Consider the following 18,274-nt stretch of genomic DNA (forward strand, 5'->3'; position numbering starts at 1 on the left):
CTTTCCATTTCTGCTTCTCCTATTTTGTCGATAAAGCAGTCCCTGGGAAAGTCATCACTAAATCCAGAGTCTTTTCCAAGTTCCCTCTCTGTTACAAAAAGTGCATTTTCACCACGTGGAGAAACTGTCTTATTGTAGGAATAATATCAGAAATGTCATCCAAAAGACTGGGTTTTAAGCTGTATCTCGGGGAGTATTCAGGACCTCCCACTACGTTTCTACTACTTCCATTTGCTAGAGGCACCTTTGTATCATCCATATTATTTGTGCAATCTTCTTCATCTGTACTCCAGGTATCTTCCATGTTTGCATTTCAGTTATCTTGATCAGGAAGGACACCAAGACTCGGATTACAGTTTCCATTTTGGGTACTTTTCCACCTAGCGTAAGTTTAATGTCTCCAAATTCACCTTTACTTTCTAAGCTGTTACTCGATTCTGTTGCATGAGATGAAACAGCATGAGAACTCTTCAGCTCAGCACTGAAGCCATCTTCTGACATTTCTTCCACAAGGGAAGGAGTTTTCCCACTTTCATTAATTTCACCAAGCAGCTGCTTTAGTTCTGCTGTAACGTTTTTAAAACTTGTTTTCAATTCCCTCTTCTCATTTTCAACCCACATTCTTGCATCTCTTTCTTTCCAAGGTTTTGGACTTAGAACTGCTTGTCAGCACCGTGCAATTCCTCATTTTCTGCTGTGAAATTTCTGATGTGAAAATTTCTGCCTTATCAGTGTGATTTTCATGTGCTGTTTTTTCTATCAAGTTGATAGTTTCTCAAATATATTTATCCTTAAGTAAACAGGTACAGACAGAAAGATTATCAAGAAAAATTACTACAGTTAATCTATGCAATTTCTGTTGCAAACTCATCCTATAATAGAAATAAGGCATTTTGAAAGCCATTTTCACTACAAAAATCAAGGGACACTAAATGAAAGGTTCACTGCACACCATCTTCTTAACAAGAGAAGGACTCAGAGACAGCGGTTTCTTGGGTTAGGTTTGCCTAGGCATTAGGGTTGCTTTTACCTTTTCGCCTGCTTGCTTGCTGTAACTGCCGGCATTTGTCACAGAGCATGTTTATTTTTCATGTTTTATTGCTTTAATACCGTTTTTCATTAAAACTGCCAACATTTTTCTCACCCACCCTCCTCCCTCCATCGCGCTCTACCGTCTGGCATTGTACAGTCCCCGGCCACCTAAGCTAACCCAACGGGAATGAACATGACAAGCTTCTTACCGTTCACCACACAGAGAACTGGCTAAGGGAGGATTATTTCTTCACCCAAGCTTCAGAAATAATAAATTCCACTCCAAGGTGCAAAGGAAAGGATTTATTAGGGAAACCTGCCTGCTCCTGCCCTCATCCCAGGAATCAGGAACCCAAGCTCGCAGGAAAACCGCACCATGCCTTAACCCTACCCAGCGCCCTCAAGTCCCTGTCCCCACGCTCTGTTTCTCAACAGCTCCGACTGCTTCTGCCCCGTGTCACAGTCCTGCCCACACGCCCCTTCCCCTCGTGGTGCCTCCTGAAGAGGGCCTGCAGCCTTGGTGTCCCAGCGGGCTGAGACCGTCACGCTCCTCGCGCTCCTCTCGTCAGCCAGGCCCTGTTCTCCCGCGGCAAAGACCCCTCCGCTCACAAGAGGGAAGGAGCACCTCAGCCAGACACCACCTGTCTCACCCTCCCCCTTCCCAAGCTCACTGGCCAACTACTACCACCTTGCAACAGGCTTAAGTCCTGCGCTTTGCCTGCTAGAATTAGGCACGTCCCTCTCTCGTGACGCCCGGCTGTGGGGTGGAAATCATTTGCTACGCTGTCCCTTCGGGTGTTCCAGAGGACGCCAGACCCCGCTGTGCAGCCCTGCCCCGCACGCCCGCCACAAGCAGGACGCCTGCCTTATTCCCCTCTAGGATACCCTCCGAGAAAACCCTTTTCAAACACTTCACGTGGCCAAACAAGAGCGTATTTTGCGGAGGCTGGGGAAGCCTCAGAAAGGTCACCACATTTCAAGGTGTTCTCTTTGATCTTTGTCTTACAAAAGAGGAATACCGGCGTGTTTCATCAAACAGATCAGCATATTATAGACAAATCTCCCTCTTCACTTGAACGTGCATTTCGCACAGGCAAAAAAAACCCCACATGCAGCTTCCTACCATACAATTTGATATGCGTCATCACCCCCATCATGTAACATGGGCACCACAATTTTGCTTAGAAGATAGACTTCAGTATTTTGTGGATGCAGGAGAGCTGTGACACCTCTCCTGTCTGCACAACACAGACTGAATAAGCTTTTCTGCTCAACTGTATCTGCCTGAAAGCGGGATAAAAGCAGACCTGCGAGCACCCAGGGTTTTGTACTGCCCTTCTAAGGATGCAAGTCACATTCTCTGTTCAGAGTACGTAGGTGTCTTCGTCTTTTGGATTCTGTTTCAGAGTGCAGTCACTTTAAAATTAGGCGCCATGCTGCTAGAATGAAAAGCAACCCTTAACTCCTCTTCAGCCTTGCCCGTCATGGTCAACAGGAAAGATTTCAGCAGCAGCTATTTGAGTCTGATGTCTCCCTTTTTAGGTAAGATTTTAACAACATTGGAGCCCCTAAGAATCCTTTCCCATAGGGTTTAATCAGTCTTGACATTTCTGTATGATGGGTACAGAACAAGGAAGAAGCAGGAAAGGTGAAAGGCTACAGTGTTCTTCTACCTTCAAAATTCCAGTTCTCATCCTGTCAGTAACTCTAGTCAGTAATTATTTTTCCAACCACTGGAAAAATAACTCAAAAAACATCAACTAAAAAGCTAAGGACTTCTCCCATTAGCTGTTGCAAGTAAAATTTCTTCTTTTCTTGGAGCAGTAATTCATGAGTCTATTTTCTGTGTTACTGGCTTCTGTCAACACTGCGAAAGAGGATGACTCCTCATTGTCAAGAGTTCTTCACTTTTAGCACAGGGAGAAATTCTTAGTTAAAACACTGGCAGAACCCTACTCCAAGGCTTCTGAAGAGCCAGTCATTCAAAAAAAAGTATATAAAAAATTCACAGGGTAAACCAGATTCCAGTATTTTTGCCTGTCATTCCCCCACCTTTTACTCTGTCTGCTCTCTAGCTAGCATTGAAAGATGACTTCTCATCATCGTAGTTCTTTCCACTTAGTCTTTACCTCTCCACTCTATTCTGAGACTTCCCTCTTCATAAATTGTACATAATGTACATAACGACTTTTTGCAGATTACAGTGGACAGCAGCTACTTTGCTATACAGAAAACATGAGAACACCGCTATTTTATTTTGACTCAAAAATAATTTTAAGAATGTATTACTATGAGTCAGTAACAAAGTAAATAGAATGGGAAATTCCAGCTCTCACTGAACATTTAATTGTGAAAGATACTGTACCCGTTCTCCAGATTTATGAAATCAAGTTGTCAAAAATGGCATTTCAACCCTTTTAGAGTCAGAAATATTTGTGCTGCAGGAATCATGATGCTTTGCTGAAGCAACCTAAATTCCTTAAACCCAAATCCAAACATAAACTGTTTGAAAGAAAGAAATTTTTGCATCTACTTCTTAGCACCTGACCTTCAAGATAACATATGGGTAAAAACCAGCATGACGCAAATGAATAAAGCCACAGAGGAAAAACAGCTGACATGAAACAAGCCATGAAAAGGCAACCTTTCCTTTCTGTGTTTGTAAAATTGTAACGTACTGGTCCATTATGGGGCTACACTCCACATTACTGTGGAATACAGACATAACGAAAACTCACGTTTTAACTGAACAACCTCTAACAAATACCTGTGTGTCTTACCAGAACACTGTGCAAAATAAAGAGCAAAAGGGGACCTGTTGCTTACCCATTGCAAACACATGAAAGGGAGAAGAGCGAGAGGAGAAGGAGGGAGATACTTCTAGAGAGAAGTTACATCTCTATTATTGTCCAAAGAACAACAATACTTTTTTTTTTTTCTTCCCCTAAAGCGAAGATGCCAAAGAACTTGGAACTATTTGTATTCTATACTTAGAAGTTACAAGTCCACTTACTTGTCTACATATCTGTTCACCTCTCTCTGGTTTATATTGTCAATAGCCGATTGTAGAAACTCTAAAACCTGAGTGGCAAATTGTTTCTCATCATTAACAAGTGTGATTAATACAAAATACAACACAAATTATCAAATATGCAAATTAAAAAACATTAGAACAAAGACATTAAAAACCCATTAAGGTTACATATCCTCTCCCAAATACATAGCCGACCAGCTAGCCACCTCAACTTTAGCCTTGTTTCCGAAGAAAAGAGAATTCCTGAAACACGCTGACACTAATTTCCTCCCATCTTGTCTCTCTTCCTCACCTCCCTCCCCTGCCTCTGAGCCTGCTGGTCATTTTCCATGATACAAGAGAGGGAAGCCTCAGAGGAACGTGTTTGTACATGTTTCAAAACAACTGCCAGGCAGGTAGAGATAAAGCCAGGCAAGTAATAATTCCTGAAAACTACAGCTACGGCACGAGCCCAAGAATTACCCTTTGTGGCTCACGGGCAGCTCCTGGACAGCCTAGCCTACAGATCCCTAGCCTGGAATCAGCCACAGCACATGCTCAAAGGACCAAGACAATCAGGAAGGGGGGGGGGGTGTTGAGCCACGGAAAGAAAAGCAGACTTCAGGACTGCCTGAAAAGGGGAGATGACAGCAAGTACGGTGTAGGAAGTGTACATCATGGAAGGGTATGGACAGTGCTGAACAGCAGACTAGAGGAGGGAGCAAACACATACACCGAGGTATATTTCAGCACACCTTCTGCTCCCGGGATGCCTTGCTAGAGCCATTAATTTAATATTAGAAAGAAAATTGCAAGTACAAAGTGTCTGTCCATAAAAGAACACTACAAAGAGATTGTTATGAATACCTTCAACATCTTCTGCATCTCCTAAGCCGAGTTCCTCCAAAAGATCTGCAAAACAAATCAGATGCTTTAATAAATACTCCTATCTAGAAAGATTATGAAGCTAAACCCAGAACCACATGAAGTGAACGTTACCTGATTTCTGTTGCTTTTTGTTAGGAGAGGTTTCACTCCTTTCCAAAACAGATTCAGGGGCCTTCAGCTATGAAAGACAATCCAATGACAAAAAAAAAAACACAAAAACACACTTAAAGTAACTCTGTAATATTTAATGAGCAGAACAAGTAGTCAGTCTGACATGAACAAATACTTACCTGGGAATTGTTGGGTTTCTCCAAAAAGCCTGGAAGTGAAAAATGTTTCAGAAAGTGTTATTTTATTCAAATTTATTTAATTTATAAAATTTTTACTCCATTCAACATCAGTAGTTTCTACAACTAAGTATCAGTTGCAAGCATTATTTCATCGAGACTGCGATACTTAACATTCAATTTACCTCATCATCCAGCATTTGTATCAGTATACAAGAAATGGACAATGCACGCTTCCCATCGTGCACCTTGGATTTAAGAAATAATACAGAACTAGGACAATCCATAGGAAGCAATAAGGATTTGCCTGTTAACAAAACAAGATCAAAATACTTATTTTGAGGAGCTGAATCCTGCTTTCTACAAAGATTATTTCAAAAGCCAAAGCTGGTCTGCTGTAATGAATTATCATAAAATAACACTACGAATTATCTAAAATAACAGCTCTGTGACCGTGATGTTGAGGGATATTTTCCTTTCCATCGACAGGACAGAGAAAACATGGGTGCAGACATAGAAATCGCATACACATCATTCAATGAGGAAGAATCAAACTAGTTCTTATCAGGTTGTTCTGGTTCAGCTTGCAAGAAAAGAAAAAACCCAAATTACAATTGGTTGTAGTCTGCATTTATAGCACAGTTCCAAACAGTTTCATTTTTTTTAAGATTTTTTTCCAACATTAAATCACTTACAAACCCACACAATCTACTGGCCCACCTATATTTCTCAAGTCCTCTGCTTTAGTCACCTTACAGTTTGAGTCCTCTCATGAAAGAAGTGTATGGAATGTTATTAAGAATGGCTCCATAGCAAAACTTTTGTCTTTAAAAAAATAATTAAAAAACAAACAGCATTTGATTTCAGGAAACTTGGTGGTCTAGCAGTATGGAAATACCTTAGCAAGATTATCATAATCACCTTTTATCCCCTTTTTACACTCATTTTAAACTCATCTTAGTAGATTCATACAAAGCAGACTTTCATGACAACTACTCGACAAGTAGATTTACAAACTCCCAGGAGCTTTTAAAGTTTTGCTTCCAGCTTACTGGATTCGCTTCTTCAGCTATTCTATTGTACTTACACTACAAGCAGGACTGACCATTTGGTAAAAAAGAAATCCTTCAGATGAGAGCTCTACCCCAACAGCAAAACTTCCGTGCCATTCTACACTCCAGATGCTCAAGAGACAGCGTCACAAACTCCAGGCAGAAGCCCTTCACAACAAACCCTGAACTTTCAGTCACATTTTAGCTCCTAGGCAAAGCGTAACAGTAAGGTATCAAAAATTAAGACGGGGGGGAAAAGTGCTTGGCCAGATCATAGCTTTCTTCTGCTACGTTATCATCCAAGAATGTCCAGGTGTTCAGACAGGTCAGCCCTAAACCACATACACTTTCAGCACTATGCCACAAGAACTCGAACCCAAAGAGATACAAACACATCCAAAGGGCACACGTAACGCAAACAAGGTAACTTCCTTTACAACTTGCCAGCAAGCGCCGTGACAGCTGGTGTTAATTAACAAATACTAAGCCCTTCATTGCTATAGCGCGCACCCACACCGTAAGTGCATTCCTAAGGCAGACATCGATAAAAGCTCACTTCAGCCTGTACGTGTTTACAGACAAACATTTAGTCCACCACGAAGTTACCGGTGTGGCGCTCCCCTGAAACTATCCGTGAGCGTGCTCCGTGTCTGTCTGCAGCTGGAAGCAACACACCAGGTGATCCTTCTTCCGGACTTTCAGAATCCGTCTGTAGAGCATAAAACATGGGCGTGAGCATCGGTACAAATTCTCAACTCATTTCTACGCAAAATGTTCCTGCTAAGCCAACTTGCACAGCATGGAATCACAAAAGCCTTTGATCAGCCCCTTGGAAAGGGCACGTCAAGACACAGTATATGGGAAAATCACAGCAGACTTGTGTGTTTTCAGATCTTAGGCAAAAACCTCACAACTCATCTAAACTAGTCTGTCACGCTGGCAAACTGCACAGCCGCAAGGGAGAATTAACACGGTAACTCGAGCTGTGGGTTGCCAACCCGTAACTGCAGGTCTGGGGGGGACCCAACTTTCGGACTGAACTGGTACCCGAATACTCAAATTTGTGCTGACGTTCCCCAGGCACACGTCCTGCAGTGGGGAGCGAACACATTGCTACTCCCAGTTGCAAGGGTTGAACAAAGACGAGCAAGACAAAGCTTACAGAAACCAAAGCTACCTAAACCCCCCCAATAATATTTTAGCCTTGTATTTGTAAGAAGGAGACGGGGAAGAGTTCCTTCTTCCTCACAAGAAAAGTCAGAGGGCGTAAGCTACAGACTCTGCTCGTTTTCTTCTAACCCATTCCCACAGACAGGAAGAACTAAAAGGGCAAACACAGCCAGCACGTGTGGTATTTCTGTTGAACGCTACTCTCAAAAAGGGTCAAAAAGGTAGAAAGGCTCTTTCCCAAAGCAGCTCATCATCTAGGCTGCAGACCCTAAGGGCAACCACTGAACACGTCAGCGGAATAGAGTTGTGTGGTGAAAAAGCAACAATCCCGCCAGCCCCCGTGAGGAGCTCAGACTATTTTAAGCAGCAAGAAACTTCACTGCCGCAATACTGTACCAGAAACCCAACTCCAAGGGCCAGCTGCCATGAGACCCAAAGCATTAGCTCGACCTACCTTCATCCCAAGCCTCGCTGAACAGCTAGCACACAGCACAAGTATTTCAAGGGCCCCCAGTTACAAACATACAGCAGAACCAGGAGAAGGGGAAATAAGCCTCAGCCGCGGCAGGGCCCAAGCTCCGAGTGCTTCTGGATCTCGCTCCCCACCCCCGCCCCACTGGGAACCCCGGTGTCCTTCACGGGAAATACCTCAGAATCCCAGGGAGATTCAGCATCTTCCTCTTCCTCTGCTCCCACCGCAGTCAGGGCACCTACAAAGGCAGTAAGAGGTGAGACACTGAGCCCTTCTATTTCACTCTGCTTTTCCCCATCACCCCTGCGCCCAAAAGATGCACAGCGGTTCTGTTGCTGAGGACAAACTAAGGAGTGAGTGTTGAATTCAAGGGTTTCTTCACACCCAGCACACAACATCATGGTACTTCCTTTGGATCGCCACCTCTCCAGCAGAAGATGGCTATGCACAACAGCTGACACAGCTACAAGCAGCACTGAAGACGTGTTTGGGTCACACTCAGGAAAAGGCTCCAGCACGCTGCAGCCCTGTGGCATACAGAGTTTAGGTCACCTGCTCTCCAGTCCACAGCTCCAGAAATTGCCACTGACTACCACTATCCACTGTACAAGAAGTACCATAGAAACACCACCCGACACATCTTCACGCTAAAATCACCAAGAAACAATGCTCCTTTTGTAGCACTGCCAGAAAAGACCTTCCTTGACTAGCAGTTTTTACCCTGCACCTTCCCAGAAGGTAGACACCTAAGCATTGCCATTGAAAAAGAGGAGAGGCTCACCGCCCAAAATCTCACCCCAAACACACAACTTGTCTCTATCTCAGGGGGCTAACATCTGAATCTCTTCTCTACCAGACACACGCAAGGCTCAGTCTCAGTAGGTTCCTGGCCAGATTAAACTATCTTCATCTCTCTGTTTTAAGCTAGTCCGTTAGGTAAAACTGATTCAGGATTCGCTCTTGTGGAGACATGCACACAAAAAACGGGAAAGGAGCTAGAGACCAGTGAGGGCACCCGTCCTAGCAGAGGGGAACTGCTGGTTCCAGCCTCAGCTAGGACTACTCACACTGTGCCAAATGCAGGCTTATGGTAAAATGCACAGACAGAAGAGCATGTATAGGCACAACACCTGGAATACAGCAGGTTCTGCCAGGCCCGCTCTGTAGCATTTGATCAGCAGCTACACACGCTCTGGTAACATCTACCACACCACTCTACTCTCTGGAGACACACAGTGGAAAGTGTGCCTTCTCCTCCTGCTCCAAGACCTGAGGTGAGTACCAGAGTGCTCAGCCCTGACTGACGGGGCAATGCTTTCGAGCACACTCAAGCGTGGTACTGGAGAGACTTTCTACGTTTTAAAACTGGACAAGGTGAGGCACTGGAACAGAACAGCTTTCTCTCAGATCGACTCAAATCTTTCCCAAGCTTCAGCCAAGAGCAACCACAACTTTTCAGTCTGACAGTACGGGCCAGAAAGGGGAATACTACTGTCACACCAAGACTCTCTAATCCTCCTCTTTTTCAACTGTGCGTTTTGTTCTGATCGCTTCAGGGAGAACACAGCAACAAAAACAAAGAATGACACCTGCTCCATGTAGCATCGTTTGGAATCCAAGGCCACAATTTGTTCTTCAGGAATGAATGAAAAGGAACAAAAGCTACTTTCCTCCTTGCCAATGCCCACTAGGGTTCACAGGCAAGGGAAAACCTTACTGTTTCAGAAGTCAATCACCATTTCAGTTCATTTACTGTGCATTAATATTTATAGAGGAAGAACTGGGATCAGTATTCACTAACTCACTTCTCTCACCAGTGTTGTCTTTGGAAGCACTGTGGACTTGATGGCTATCATTACAAATAGAGTTTTTCACACCCTCAACAACTGCAGTTTGTAGCTCTTCACCTGTGTCTTCCTTTTCCTGCTCCTTCTCCTCTTCTTCCTGTTCAGGTGATTTTTCCTAAAAGAGATTGACCAAACAGCTGGAAATAGCAGAAGCAAGCACCTTCTTAGCCACCCATCGACAACTTTAAAAATGCTTTTCCTGTGTAAGACAACAGGGAAACTTTGTTGAGCTTTGTTTTACAAGGCCTTCAGTTTTTCCATGGGACTCTATGAGGAGACAGCAATGACATTAGCCCTAAGTCATTAGCCCTGGCTCTGCAAAGCTCCGGAGAAGCAATTCTTCATGTCAGCCTAACTCTAGCTTTCATTTCAGTTACATTGTTTTGGAACACGCTCCTTTTCCTCTACTTTGCTCCAGGAAAATCACTAACTTCCTGCTCTCAATCTTATTCAAACTTTTTGCTTCCTCTATTTCAGCCATCACACCAGGTATTTTACTAAATGGCAATAAATCTTGACAGATAAAAACTGTACATACAACTGAGAAAAAATGAATTTATTTCAGAAAAATTATACTGCCTATTTGTTTTCCTGCAAAACCACTGCAACCAATAAAAAAATATTGAAAATACTGCCCAACACTATTCTTATACCTAAGAAACTGCTTTGGTTAGGAGTAAAGGCATTTTCTAATATAAAAAAAGGATGATCAAAAGATGGATATACATGAAATATTAACAGAAATCCAGTTTACCTTTTGGTTCTTACCTTTATCACCCTTAGAAAATACCTTTGTGATTGAATCATCCTTATATAACTTACTTTGGTGCCTGAGTGAAATGCTGCTCTTACATTTTCTTCATGCCTATTCAAGCACAAGTGTTCACTTTCTTGTTTCAGTGCTTCACAGTCTTTGTTATCTACTTCACATTGCTCTTCTTCTGTATCTTCATCATCCACATGTTCAAGAAAGACAGAGTTTGGTCTTTGACTTTCAAGCCTTGGGTTTTTTCCTGCTGACAAAGAACTATTATCATTTTCAAAGCCATTACTGAAGCTTGACTTTTTCTCCTTAAGACCACAACTATCTGAGAGAAGCTGAGGTGTCTCTTTTTTCCAGTCTGTCATCTTAGATTCTGCAAAAAGGGAGTCATCATTTCTGCGAAACTTCACCCCAATCATGCTTTTCTTGTTCCAACTTTCTTGTTTATCTTGCAAATTATTTAGATTTTGAAAGACAGTTTGCTTTGGTACTGACTTGCAAGATACTTCATTATTCACCGTCTTTGGAGACATGGCAGTTATGTCAAAACAACAAAAGGAGTTATGGAAATGGCAACAGGCATGTTACCAGATTAATGGAGTAATCTGGGAACGTCTGGAAAAGGAACCAAGTCAAGGATGGGCAGGATGGAGAAAGGACTTGGCCAGGGACAAAGGCTTAGGAGGGGATAATACCTTCATTTTAACAACATGACTTATGTTTTCTGAAGTGACCAAGTGCTGTGTTTTCAAAATGCTACTTTTCTCATTTACTATAGGAAAAGAATTATATAAAAGTAGATTGGCTAAGTAGTTTTTTAAACATTAGTATACTATGCAATCTGTTCCAAATAGCTTACTGTTTTTCCTGAACTGCTGGGAAACATTCATTAACAATGTCAAATTTGGCTTCTGCAGCTTCTGTAAATAAATGATTATTTTCTTTTAGAACACTAACGACAACAACAAATCCTTTGGTCACATCAAACCTTGAACACTAAATGTAATCAGGCTGTCCTTTTGATAGAAGTATAGGATGGAGCCAACACCTGACCACTATCTACAAAAACACTCCTCACATACGCAATTCAGTGAGTATTTCACCCCCAAAATACCATGCAGGCACCCTTCTGAAAATTGTTTCCACAACTATGGTTACATGCATAGCAGTTTTAAAAATCTGGGTTTAATATTTGTAGTACTTCAGTAAAATTCAGTTATATTTAAGATCGCAGCTTCTGGATGCTTACTTGCAAGTGTGCACAAGGGAAGTAACTGTTAAGAACCCTAGGTTTAATGCATTGATTAGTCCCTGCAAGTACACTTACCAGAATATCCTTACATTTCAAAAACATGCCCAAAAAATGCATAATTTATATTTAAATCAGTGCAAGAAAATGAAATCATGTTAAAACTAAACATGCTTGCACCTCCAGTATTACAGAGTAGGTTGAACTAGAACACCGGTTCCTCATCGCTGCAGAATCCCAGAGCAACAGAACAGATGCTCCAGACATCCCTGCAGAAGTTAATAATTCTTCAGAACACTAGCAAAAAAAGCAGGCCTGAGAGCTTGTAGCTGACAAAAAGAATACTGCCTAAGCATTCAAAAAAAGGAGGGAAAACATGCAATGTGAGATTACGTGCAAGCACAGAATGCCATCTCAATAGAAGAAAAAAAGATGACCCATTTGAGTAACTCATCCGCTGAGCACTCTTGAGTAACCTGATGAGGAGGAAAGGAGAACTAGGTGATGAAGGATTTCAGTACCTCTTCATTAAAAAGTGCCCTTTATCAGTTAGGATTCTATCACGAAATCTACAGGAAACATTAACAGTGTTTGGGGAAGAACAGAACAGGTTATATTAGTAACTTATAAACTGAAAATCTGACTCAAATGACCCAGAACAAACAAAACTGTGGTGGTTTATCTCGTCGCCTATGGCTCTTTTGCCTCAAACCACAAATCTACTGCGTGCTCTGCCACAGCTACAGGTCTTTTAGGAAAAACTCACAGCAAAAGAAAGGCTGGCAGGTCAGAGACTGCTTCTAAGGAGAAAACAATATTGGCTAGAACTGTAGTTTCTTTCAATCCCCCAGAAAACTTGCCTTCAGATCACTTATTTTTATAGGACATTTACTGTAAATACACCATACCTTGGGAGAAAAATCGAGTTCTTCCTCAGAAGTATGCCAACTGACATCGCTCCCCTCCTTCTCCAAGCTTCTTAAAAAGTAAAGCAAAATGAGTACTGTGTCTCTCCAATCATTCCTCAGGTATGTGCTGGGTATGTTTAAAGTCTTACCTGATTGAGTCTCCTTGCGACAAGTCGTCTATTGCTCTTCAAACATTAATTGACATGTTGAAATTAGATTTGGCATGCCAAAAATCAACCAGCACATACAAACATTTAACCTGGACAACTCTACATGTCATAACAGAATGAAACTTTGGGGAGTCAACTTTATGTAAGACAGCATGAATGAATGCATGCATTTCCAAACAACTGCTTTCTCAAGTCACACTGAATTGACAAAACAAAAAAGACTAGAGTTTTATCTCCTTTGAACTTTTATACCTAAAAGTTTAAGAACTACCTCTAAACTAAAAAAACCCAGCATAGCATGAATATGCTACGTTAATAAACAGTTAACAAAATACTGGTGCTTTAGCAAGACAGTAAATAAATGAACTTCTGAAGTATTCATACTGCACACACAAGCACACACTGTTGACAGAGATATTACTGGTTTATATACTATACTAGCTGGTGCTCTACCCACTTACAGGTTATCCTGAAAAGGTAAAAACCGTCAAAAAGCATAACCAAGATCTAATGCCTATCCTCAGGCAGAAAAATCCCCAGCAGTTCTCTACGCTGCACCAAAAAGGGTATTCAAGAGGCAAGACAGGCGTAACCAGGGCATTCTATACTACGCTCCAAGCTTTCATCCATGTTAAGACAGCAACTTGCACACAGGATCACAGGATAAATCAGGTCACAAGGGACCTCGGCAAGTCTCTCAGCCAACCGCCTCCTCAAAGCGGACTCAGCTCTGAGGTCAGATGAGGCTGCACAGGGCTTTTTCCACTCTGATCTTGAACCATTCAAGGAGGGAGACTGCACAACCTCTCTGTTTTACTGTTCTCACCATGGTGAAGCTGCCCACATTCCATTAGAAATTCTCTTGTTTCCATTTATGCCTCTTGTACCTTTGCTTCATGTGACACACCACTGGGAGGCACCTGTCTCTGTCTTCTCCTTACACGTACTGGAAGCTGCCGCTGGGTCCCCTTCAAAGTCATCTCTTCTCTACACTGAACAAGCCCAGTTCCCCCAGTCTCTCCCCAAAAGGCAAGTAGCCCTGCTCCTGGCAAAGTTTGATGGCCCTCCACCGAACTCGCTCACGGATGAAAGACCACTCTCTCTTGCACTGGGGGCTCAAAATTATACCCAGGGAGCTGGACACAACCCAGGGACTGCCAGGTAGCAGCGTACAATCCCCTTCCTCAGTCCCCTGGCTATGCTGCTCTTCATACAGCCCAGGACACCGTTAACCTTCTCAGCCGGCAGGGCACCCTGCTGGCTCATTCTCAGCTCACTTTCTGCCAAGACCCTCTGGCTATTCCCAGCAAAGCAGCTCTCCAGCCAGGCAGCTCCAGCACGTGCTGTAGCAAACGGTTGTTCCTTTCCATGTGCAGGACTTGGCATCTGCCCTTGCTGAATTCTGTTAAGACAGGCCTGACAGTCCATTTACCCAGCTTGTCAAGATCCCTCCGAATGGCAGCGTGGCCCAGATGCACATGTTGCAAACTCAACGACAGCGCACTCTAGCACACCACTGATGTACTAAAGAAATCTGAACTCTAGGAATCCAGCCTGAAGAGTGCGAAAACCTCTCAATTACCAACAACTAAGAGGAAATAAAAGGCCTCTTCAATTCCCAGGACAGAAAGGAAAAAAACAAATAGAGCCTCCACATCGTATCTATTTCAGCATTCCTCAAGTCCTCGATAATTAGTTCTCGTTAACTATCATCACAAAATGAACTTGCTTATAAATAGGAGATTGGTGGCCTTCCATAAAGTTGTATGATGACAGCCAAACCGAGGTCTTAGACAAAATCATTAAAAGGAAAAGAAAACAAAGGGCATATCGTGTTGAGTAAGTTATCTGAACTTTTGCTTTCCATGGATAGTAACTTTAAGCAATGATCAAAACCAGTTCCCATTCTCCTTTAAAAAGCAAGAGAGAAAGTTTATGAGATAGTTTTCAGACAGATCTTGATGCCCTACTGTAGAAATGGGATCTAGAAAAGTAGTATCTAGGGATCACTTGTTTCTACTTTAATTGAAGTCCATTTTCATTGTGGAGTAACAGAAGAGCATAATTTTTTTTTAAATATTATTTACTATCACTAATGACACAAAGCAATCACTCAATCCAGTAATAAAGGACCCGTGCAAAACACGCAAACAAAAAGCGCCCAAAGCCTGCTCTCAAACCTGATTTATAAAACCAAAACCATCAGAATAGAGACCTCCAAGATAATAAACATCACAGGTGTGTTAGTATTTGTACATCACACAACATGTTTCACAGTTGAAATGCTACTGTATAGAATACCTTTCTTTGGTTTTCCTGTTCTTGATGTCTGGCTAGGAGATTGTGGCATTCCTATATCCGTTTAGGGAAAGGCATGTCAAGGACAGACCAAACAAGGACACCAGAGTAAATGTGAATTCCCAGAAATTTGGAAAACCTAACCAGTACATTAACAAAGCTGTAGCAATGGGAGAATGTACTGTGACCATCAGCCTACTCTACAGTTACAAGAAGTAGAAGCCAAACCTATCACAACCTACAGAACTCTACTCTTAAGGGACAGTGTCAAACAGTGTAACTTAATTTACTTGCTCCATTGTAAAATACCTATATTCCAATATTTTGAAACACTGAAACAGATTCTTGGCAGTTTACTGTACTGCCAACTTTGAATTTCTCTCAGCTTGACTAGTCCTTGCCCAGCATTGACTGCCAATGCAATTCCTCCATATTTGTAGAGTGTTTTATACATACGGCACACTTAAAATCCCTCCGTTTAAGCATCCCAAAAATCTGTAGGTGCCAACAAACTTTGGAGATACACTAGCCAGTTGTGTCAGATGGTGCCGGATGCAAACACAGCCCCCTCCTACCTCAGTCTGAAGGTAAAAGCCCTGCATATATTGATTTGACCATGCTGAACTGTTCACATAGAGAAGCTACGCCACCAGCCAGAACGCAGGCATGACAAGCAGTCAGAGTGAATACCCTGTTCCCCCAGGGCTATAGGGCAGGCCACAACTGGACCAGAACGGGTGCACTGGCTGGTGTGAGTGTCATGCGTGTGTGCTTGTGTGTGTACGCGTGTCTATGTGTTGTGGAACAGAAGCTTTAGAATATAAATCACCATCCGCCTGCTCTACTCATCCTACTTAGTAAAATTTTATTTTTTATATCAATGAATGGTGTGGTTCTGTTATTGCAGCTACCCAACACCAAACGTCTGTGTGACAAGGCCATAACATTTGCCTCAGAGCAACAGGGAGTCCTGCTTATATTGATGTTACCACAAATACATGGAATGGATGTGGCAAGAGGACTCCTATCAAAAATACACATGTAAGAGTTAAAAAAAGGACCTCAAGATTGTTTCTCATTCCTTCTCCATTTCTGTTTTCTTAAAAGGCGATACAGCAGATATAAAGCACACTGAAGCACTCGTTTCTTTTCCAAGAGCTCTATGATGAAAAACCAATGGTTTCTGTAGGAACAGTACACCAATATGCAGTGCAGCAGCTAAAAAAAGCTGCCACTGAAGACATACTAGAAATCTGAACCCTCGCTTTTAGAAAAAATACATAATTACTTTTTGCCAAAGAAATTCCAACTTCAAATCTGAAAAGTCTGTCATTCGATATGCTAGAGGTGGAAGCCATTCATTTGGAGGTTTTTGCAAGTCTGTCTGTAATCAACAAAAAGGTTCATGTTCTGACAAAAAGTAAACACTCAAATAAGCATGAGCAAACTTCTTAAATATACCAACTTGCTCACTAGAGGCGAATATTTTGAACAATGTTCAACAAGTGCAAAAGTAGCAGCAAAAGGAGGAAGGACTACATTGTAAATCCCAGAAAAACAGGAATGAAGAGCAAGATTAAAACAAAGAATTCAAAGTGGGTATTCCTCCTTTGTCTCACGATCAGTTGAGCTTCTCCTCTAACAGGGGCTTCAAAGCTTTTACTGCAGCCTGTCAAAGGGACTCAGGATGCAGGACCTGCCCTTTGTGTGTGCAAGCAAGAGACTGCAGAATCAATGCCACCAAGTGCTCCCTGCATGCTACTAATCCCTCTCACTCAACAGGCCGGGGTCATTTTCCAGGAGACTGAGCACAAGGAGAAAAAGATTCGTACTACTCAAGGAAAACAAGCCCTACTATAAACAGTTTGAGACCACAGCGCACTCTTTCTCCTCCCAAGTCCTTAACCCACATAAATATGCTCTTCACACTTACTAGGCCTCTTCAAGTGAGGATTTCCCATAACATTGTGGACTTATGCTAGTAGTATTACTGTCTTCAAGGAACTGCGCAAATTACTTGGTTCAAGAACCCATGTTTCCCTGAGGGCATATTAATTTTGGAATCACACAACAGTATTATTCTTCAAGCCACATATTTTAAAATAACCCAGGCCTGTCAGTCATCACAATGTGGTACCACAGCAATTATCTACGTGCACAGGAGGCAGCCACAGAGTGCTGTTTGGGTAACAGCAACATTTTGTTGATTAAACTACCTGTACCAAGCCCTTTCCAAAAATAAAATAAAATATAAAAACCTCTGCATCTTCCTTCAGTCTATCAAGAAACTTCACACATCGCTGACTAGATCAAAATAACTATTCCTAAGTCAAAGGAACAAAGTTTGGCTCTAAATTAAATTCCCCTATCTGGGAAAAGTGAACTCGGAAAAATATCCCATGTTTTGCTCATATTTCACGACATATTTAAAAAAGGAGTAATAAACTGTGTTTGAACACTGTCTGCTGTCCATTTGCCACAAAGTTCTGATGTAACACCCTTAAAAAAACCAGAAAGGATAGAACTTCCCACTGTAGGGCCTGAGATGTAAAGTACAAGAAGTTCGATCTATATTAAAAGATTAGTTTTCTAAGATTCCTCTAGAGCTATATGAGCTCATAAGCATAGACTGGATCTTAAAAATTAAGGAGTTGTTTGTTTTGGGTTTTTTTAATTTAAAATGAACTCACTGAAGGAGCTAATTTTTTGATAACAAGGCAATTCAATTGTTTTCCTGGATCACAAGTTAATATGGACTTTTTAATGTTTATTTCATAAAATTACTGGAAGTAGAAGTGGTTTTTATTTTTACTGGAATCAAACTATGTCCATGAAGATACAGTACACACAGAAGTTGCATTATTGTTTCTAACAAAGTGACTTTTCCAAGACGATTTTTCCTAAGTATGTCTCTACAGCACCTACACAGAAACAATCGTAACTGATGCTGAGAAATAAGACGACTCACTAAAGGCAGCTTAGTGCAGGTGAAACCATTAATATTAAAACACCACCGCACAAACTCAGTGGAAATCAACAAGACATGTACGGCCCTGCTAACTCATCTGTTGCTTCCCAGCTACAGGAAGATGAACAACTACTCAGGACGAACCTACTGCTTTTGC

At 42.0% G+C, this 18,274-nt stretch overlaps 3 protein-coding genes across 3 annotated transcripts in view; all 3 read right to left on the bottom strand.

Moving 5' to 3' along the window:
* Positions 1-4,937, bottom strand: part of LOC308058079 (ankyrin repeat domain-containing protein 26-like) — a gene marked incomplete at its 3' end in the record, with an annotated part of 181,669 nt that extends 176,732 nt beyond the window's left edge. The window contains exon 1 of the mRNA XM_080412086.1: positions 4,913-4,937. The remainder of the gene's footprint in view (positions 1-4,912) is intronic.
* On the bottom strand, positions 4,672-8,736 carry LOC308058046 (uncharacterized protein). Its single transcript, XM_080412058.1, has 5 exons — positions 8,091-8,736; positions 6,879-6,981; positions 5,224-5,252; positions 5,045-5,111; positions 4,672-4,957 (listed from the first exon to the last, which is right to left on the bottom strand). Exons 1-5 carry the CDS (start codon positions 8,448-8,450, stop codon positions 4,755-4,757), a joined length of 762 nt encoding a protein of 253 aa, XP_080268184.1. The 5' UTR covers positions 8,451-8,736; the 3' UTR covers positions 4,672-4,754.
* A 3,700-nt stretch (positions 8,737-12,436) lies between these two features.
* The window catches only part of LOC308058042 (uncharacterized protein), a 30,388-nt gene continuing 24,550 nt past the window's right edge, over positions 12,437-18,274 (bottom strand). The window contains exon 7 of the mRNA XM_080412054.1: positions 12,437-12,864. Coding sequence (XP_080268180.1) covers positions 12,827-12,864 — 38 coding nt within the window. The 3' untranslated portion in view covers positions 12,437-12,826. The remainder of the gene's footprint in view (positions 12,865-18,274) is intronic.

Source organism: Falco punctatus (genome assembly GCF_963210335.1).
Source record: "Falco punctatus genome assembly, contig: scaffold_23, whole genome shotgun sequence".
Classification (NCBI taxonomy): Eukaryota; Metazoa; Chordata; class Aves; order Falconiformes; family Falconidae; genus Falco; species Falco punctatus.